General features: G+C 36.2%; 1 protein-coding gene across 7 annotated transcripts in view; it reads left to right on the plus strand.

Annotated features, from left to right (window-relative positions):
• Positions 1-7,234, plus strand: part of ANKRD55 (ankyrin repeat domain 55) — a 48,516-nt gene extending 41,282 nt beyond the window's left edge. For 3 of the 7 annotated variants that reach the window (XM_077171533.1, XM_054652127.2, XM_054652128.2), the window contains 2 exons: positions 69-170; positions 6,454-7,234. In XM_077171533.1, coding sequence (XP_077027648.1) covers positions 69-170; positions 6,454-6,707 — 356 coding nt within the window. In that variant the 3' untranslated portion in view covers positions 6,708-7,234. Of the gene's footprint in view, positions 1-68; positions 171-504; positions 2,980-6,453 lie in introns of those variants that run through there. The other 4 variants (XM_077171534.1, XM_077171535.1, XR_013179925.1 and 1 more) reach the window with 4 other exon arrangements.
• The last annotated feature ends 203 nt before the right edge of the window (positions 7,235-7,437 follow it).

Genomic DNA, 7,437 nt, shown 5'->3' on the forward strand with positions numbered 1-7,437 from the left:
GCCAGAAATGCACAGTGCACTACACTAGTTACAATTATTTCCATAATAATTTTATTTTTCTTTCACAGGTAGAAGTTTTCGACAGATGTCCATAGACCAACACAAAATGAAAAATGTTATTCCTGTACAGAACAGCCTAGCTCCAATACCCAACCACAGTGCTCACAAAAGTAAGTACAGACAAGTGTCAGTTACTGTATCACTCTGCATGCCTCCATCAGTAGTGTCTGAGTGCTTGAGAGGGGTTTCATGTTTGTTTTTCACTGTATCATGGAATGGCTGAGGTAGGAAGACACTTTGGAGACTGTCTGTCCATCCTCATGTCCACAGAGAAGTCACCTACAGCACATTGCCTAGGATCACACCAGTTTTGTTTTAAATATCTCTGAGAATGGAGATTGAGACCACACACTTTATCTGTGTCATCTCTCAGTGTTTGACTACCCTCTGAGAAAAAAGTTTCTTAGTACTTATTTGTGGCCATTGATTCTTTTCCTTCCATAGGCCTCCACTGAGAAGAGTCTGTCTCCTTCTCCATTACTCCACACAATCAAACATTTATACATATTGACAAGATCCTTTGAGCTGCCTTCTCTTCTTGAACAGCCCCAGCACAGTCAGTCTCCCTTTTAAGGCTGACACTCCAACCCTTTAGTCATCTTCATTGCCCTCCATCAGATTTGTTTCAGGATGTCCCCCTCCCTCTGTATACTGGGAGCCTCAGAACTGGACTCAGAACTCCAGATGTGCCTCACCCAAGCTGAGTAGAGGGGAAGAATCACTTGTCACAACCTGCTGGCAGTGCTTTTCCTGAAATACAGCCATGGATGCTGTTGGCTGTATTTCTGCATGGGCACATTGTTGGCTCATGTTCAGCATGGAGAAGCAGTGGTCCCAAAGAGCAGGAGAGTTTCACCCCAGTTCCAGAGTCCCAGCAGAGTGTCAAGACTGGGATTGTTCCAGGCTGTAGTTTTCTTCATACACGGACATCAGCCCTACTCCCAGCAGTGTCCTAACCTCACATTCTTGTGCTCCACAAAGCACAAATCTCCATTTGATACTGGATGAGGATTTACAGTTTTCTGACTGTCATCCTGCGGATCAGCCAGGTCCAAAAACATTCAGATCTAAATTTAAGATTCTCTGCCACTTATAATCTGAATGTCAGAAGCAAATCTGCAGTGATGACAATATTGCTAGAAAAGAGGCAGAGGCAGCCTTACAGGGACATCAGATTGGGTGGGGATATACAGAATCCTGTGCTGCTGCTGTTTTCTACATGAGACAGGAAGAAGAAAAGGTGTTTGAATTACTGAGGTGGTATTCTCTGTCTGCTCAGAAGAAAGAAAATAATTTAATTGCTTTTGATTGCTTTTAAAACCCTAGGTCCAAGCATTCTGGTTTTTAGGCTTTCTACTCCTGTTCTCTGTGTCTTCTAGTTAAATCATAGTTGTAAGCAAAATCTTAAAAAATCTTTCCTAATAATTGTTTTTCTTGCATTAATTCATACAAGTGGTCAAGAATTTAGTCTAGTCTCATGCCAAAAACTGTTTTACAAATAAGATACAATTGTCACAATTAAGAATCATGGCTTTTTTAACTAATACAGCACATTTATCCAGGTGCCATTACTGCTTGAACATTAGTTCAAGCCAGTAACAAAAAAGCAAAATTATTTGCAAAATAGACTTTATTTCTTGTTAACACAAATGACGTATTTGCTGATGAAGCTTTCTAAATTACTGTTTCAGAGTCTCATCTCAGTATGAGATTTCACACTCATCCTCCATCCAGCCCTAAAAGTATTATTCTTTTGGACATAGCCTTTATCCAGGTAAAGTGCTCCAGCAACAAAGTATGAATACAAATTTTTTCTCTAGTATTTTTAATACACAAAACGTGTGTTAAAAATACACTAAGGAAAAAAAGAAAAAAAGAAAAAAACAAACCGCTACCAAGAAGTTGGAACAATAAAATAAGCAAAAACTAGAATGAGAACTGAAACTACTCAGAAATAGAGAAAGAAGAAGTATCTCCCCCCAAAAAGGAAGAGCAATGAAAAAAGAAGGAAGAACTTATTAAATCTCTCAATAAAAATGTTTTAAAATATACATTAGAAAGAGGAAAATAGGAATGAAACAGTAGCCTGGGAAGAGTACTTGAGTGATTTTAAGCAATAAATTCTCACCCTTCAGATATTCCCAGGGCCAGAGATCCCTCACATGACTTCTTGAGTAGCCTCAATACAGACTGCATCTCCTATTCTGCAGGCTGCTGCTTCATCCCCCACACATCTTTCTATCTCATCATGCAACACTTCCAACAACCCCTGGAAAACAGACTGTCACACACTCCCCACAAAATGCCAGAATAAATCTTCAAACAAATATGGAACTTCTAGAGAACTCTCTGCTGCTCTCACTTCTTCGTGTAGTTAAGAAGGTCAGATATTTCTGGAAGCATCAGAGGAGACAACATGTGTCTGATACACAAAAAAGGTGACATTATTAATTGCTGGGAAAAAAAACACCACAACAACAAATTCAAAAAAAAAAACTTAAAATCTGTTTCTACAGGTCATTTAACAGTATTTTCTGGAGATCTGTGGGGTATTTTTTGCCATTATTCATTGTGATTTTATGTTTCTTCTTTCCCAAGTTAACAGCAAAACATTCCACAAAGCACCCACACCACTGCAGAAGGCCACGGTTGTCCACTGCGTGGAAGGGAGGGGAGTCTAAGACCCATTCTTCTGTTGGACTCCATATTCCTTGGGCAATGCCTTTCTGACAGCTGTGACAGTATCCACAGGGTTTCTTGGATGAGGGAAGAGATGAGAATGTTGACTCCATGTTTCAGAAGGCTTGATTTATTATTTTATGATATATATATTACATTATAACTATACTAGAAAAGAATAGAAGGAAAAGTTTCCTCTCAGAAGGCTAGCTAAGCTAAGAATAGAATAGAATGAATAACAAAGGTCTGTGGTTTGGACAGAGAGTCCAAGCTAACTGGGCTGTGGTTGGCCATTAATTGTAAACATCCAAGATGGGCCAATCACCTGTTGCATTCCACAGCAGCAGATAACCATTGTTTACATTTTGTTGCTGAAACATCTCAGCTTCTCAGCAGGAAAAAATCCTAAGAAAAGGATTTTCATAAAAAGATGTCTGCGACAGACAGCCTTGTTTTTGCCTCTGCAGTTTGTAATAGCAGCCACTCCAGAGTCTCTGCTGAGTGGGAAAGGCTTCCTGAAGCAGTAGCTCCTGCTGTTCAGGTCTTTGGTGACCAACTTTGCCCTCTGTGTGATCATTAATGGTGCTTTTCCTGAGTGTAACTCCTGGGGCCTTAAGGGCTCTGCCTCCCACAGATGCCAGCTCTGGGTCCAGGCTCGTGTGTTTCAGTACATTTACTAATACTAGTCATTTTCTGCATGGTTTCAGAGCCATCCATGTACCAGCCCTGAAATTCTAAATTGAATATCCCAAACTGAGCACAGTATGTGGGACAGTGTGGAAGGCACTGGTGTTTGGATTCTTTGAATGAGCATGAGTTTGTGATGGCTGCTCTGTCATGGGGGTGAAGTTAAGCTACAGTGGTTTTGGCCTACTTAAGTCTATCATTTAAAGTTTTTCATGATGTACATGAAGGACATAAAGCTTTATAGATATTTTTCACACAGATGTGACCTTTGAATATATTAACATATGACTATGTTCCAAAGAGGGACACAAGTGAGCCTCTCAACATTTGCTGAATCCTCACCAAAATTTCAGTGAACTCAAAGTATTCTAACATGTGCCAGAAAACAAATGAGCTCATTTATTGTATATAGCCCTCCCAGACTCACACAAATTCAGTACCAACTAAAGCAAAATATTAATGGTTTGGGTGTTTTTCATGGAAAGGAGAAGTGATTTACTGAATTTCTGAACATGAATGAATCTTAAATATGACCAATGAATTACAGTACACTGCTGGAGGCCAGGCAGTTGTAGTAAACACTGTCTGCTCAGGTAATCACAACTTGAGTAGTAATTGAAATTAGCTTAAAAAGAAAAGAATCTACCACGTTTCTAAATCCTCTCTATAAAGATCCTGCTTTGCCCTAAATCCATACCTGGTAAGCTTTAGAAAAGTACTGCTCCTGAAAAATAAATAATCAATTATTAAATTAGTATAAGGTGCATGCCACAAGGGATTATGACAAGAATTTTAGCCTCTTTTGTACCATGTGTATAGTTAAGATAGATAGATAGATAGATGATAGATAGATAGATAGATAGATAGAGAGATAGATAGATAGATAGATAGATAGATGGATGATATAGGTATAAATATAGGTATAGATTAGATATAGATGATATAGATAGATAGATAGATAGATAGATAGATAGATAGATAGATAGATAGACAGATAGATATAGATAGATAGATAGATAGATAGATAGATAGACAAATAGATATAGATTATAGATATAGATAGATAGATAGATAGATAGATAGATAGATAGATAGATAGATAGATAATGGATGGATGGATGATATAGGTATAAATATAGGTATAGATTAGATATAGATGATATAGATAGATAGATAGATAGATAGATAGATAGATAGATATAGATGATAGATGTAGATGATAGATAGATAGATAGATAGATAGATATAGATAGATAGATAGATAGATAGATATAGATAGATATAGATAGATATAGATAGATAGATAGACAGATAGATATAGATGATAGATATAGATAGATAGATAGATAGATAGATAGATAGACAAATAGATATAGATGATAGATATAGAGATAGATAGATAGATAGATAGATAGATAGATAGATAGATAGATAATGGATGGATGGATGATATAGGTATAAATAGAGGTATAGATTAGATATAGATGATATAGATAGATAGATAGATAGATAGATAGATAGATAGATAGACAGATAGATATAGATGATAGATGTAGATGATAGATAGATAGATAGATAGATGGACAAATAGATATAGATGATAGATATAGATAGATAGATAGATAGATAGATAGATAGATAGATAGATAGATGATGGATGGATGATATAGGTATAAATATAGGTATAGATTAGATATAGATGATATAGATAGATAGATAGATAGATAGATAGATAGATAGACAGATAGATATAGATGATAGAGATAGATAGATAGATAGATAGATAGATAGATAGATAGATAGATAGATAGATGGACAAATATATGCAGTGAGGACCCACTGCCAACATTAGAGAGGTAACATTTATTTTCAGTGGGGCAAATTAAATGAAGCACAAAATTTCCATCTAGAGCACTGAAGAGGAAAGTGTTAATAGCCTTTCAGATAATTCATCACAAATACACAGATGGAAGGAAATCACAAATGCAATGAGAATGCAACCAAAAAAAAAAAAGAATGTAAAAAATTGCAAGATTCTGTTGCCAAAACAGAGATGATAGCTCCAGAATGAACTCTTTATATGCTTAAACTATAAAAAACAAAACTGTTTGTATGCAAAGAATTTGTGAATAAAATTGAGATCAAATGAAAAGAAGCTAATGCAGTTCACAATAAATTGACGGCATAGACAAGTAGGTCTACAATTATGGTTTTGAATTCTCCTTCTAAAAATCAGGGAATTAGTGAGTTGTCTGAATGAAGGAGCCTGATGATTTCAATTTAAAGAAAACACAGAACTATATTAGCTTTGAAGCACAAACAATGTTACACTGATGACTGTGAGTTGGAAATTAGGGATTATCTAAAGCCACAGTTTCTTACAGGACAACAACAGAGATACATAATGGTTGTGCCTCTCAAGTGCTTTGGTGTGTCTTGGTGTGCTACAGGGTCATGGGCTACTTTTGTGGCCCTTGCATAGCAGAGCATGTGTGGATTTGTGTTTACGATCGACTGTGCCTAGAGGAACCCAGACACAACATCCCACATTCTTCCATTTCATCTTCTTTAGATTTTGATCAGCATTTACCTTCAGCAATAGAGCATTTTTGTTAGAAATAATATGTTCCCATGGAACACTTCTGTTACAGTCAGTCTGTGATTTCTAATGAAAAAATATATTGTGAAAATTTCTCAAATGGACCAAGTCTCCTTCAGACAAATGATGAGTTCTCTGCTTATCAAAAGTAAATTTTTGAACTTTTCAAGACTTACTGGTCACTAAATTGAAAGTAAATCACTTAACACTGGAGTTGTTTCCTTCAGATGAAGATAACCCTTGCCAGGCTTATCTTCATCTGAATACAAAAATACAATATTTTATTAGTATTTTGATCACATTTTTCAAGTACAGGCTTGAGTACACACAGTAAGAGACAACAGTTCAAAGGAAGTTGCAAAATCATTTGTAAAAATGCCATGCTTTTCACTTTCTGTGCACTTTCTCTTTTTTCCTATTTCCTCTAGTTCAGCTGCCATCTCAGGATGCTAAGAAGTTTAAGTCCCTACGGACTGGTGCAGTTATTCTCCCACCAGCTCCAGTCTCCAGATCTCCGAAAAGAGGACATTCTCAGAGTCAGATCCTCTATTCTCTCCTGCCTGGTCTATCAGGAGAGCATCTAAAACCAAGCTGTGTCCTACCTGCTATCCCAAACCAGAAGAAATCTAATCCTGAAGAGGAGCTTGAGAAATCAGTTGCCAAATCAGATGCTGAAAATTAATTCATTACAGTGGCCTAAATTAGTTGAAATATGTCCAAGTGGCTGTTTAAAAGATAACTTTACAGTTACTGTTTAAAAAATAACTTTACAGTTAAATCTCATTAATTTGCACTAATGATACTGTTGTGATCTGGAGCATAACAAAAACCAAGATAAGGTAGCACATAACAAAAGCTGCACTGTGTGTGTGTGTATATATATCTATAGGCATTTGCATTATAGTTTTCATTTATGATGAAATTACTTAATCAACATCTAATGTGTAGTAAATTTATTTTGTGAATGGAACCCACCCTCATAACATGATTTTGTTGCAGCAATGTGCTGTTAAGCCTTTCATAGAAAAAAGGAACAAAGAATAAGGCTTTCTGCATGATTTGAAAGTTGAAACTAGGGAAACAAATTGACAGGGCTTCCCTGTAATTTGTAAATGCAAAGGTGCTGATTCTGATGCTGTGTGCCATAAAAAGAATCTAATTAAGATTGAGAAAATAAACTCAAAATAAAAGGCAGCTTTAACAATTGAAGTCTTTTGTCTCTTTGTTTTTCACACATTTTCTAAATTGTAATTTTGTGTGTTTTGTGAATTCAGCAAGTTAAAAAAGTACAATGAAACACTAATTACTGTGGAACAGACAGACCTTTTGCATGTACTGTTCAAAACTGTTCATTTCACAGACAGATTTATGTCTTATTTAATTCTCCATACTCCTCAGTGACAAAAATGCAA

The sequence above is a fragment of the Agelaius phoeniceus genome, chromosome Z (genome assembly GCF_051311805.1).
Source record: "Agelaius phoeniceus isolate bAgePho1 chromosome Z, bAgePho1.hap1, whole genome shotgun sequence".
Classification (NCBI taxonomy): domain Eukaryota; kingdom Metazoa; phylum Chordata; class Aves; order Passeriformes; family Icteridae; genus Agelaius; species Agelaius phoeniceus.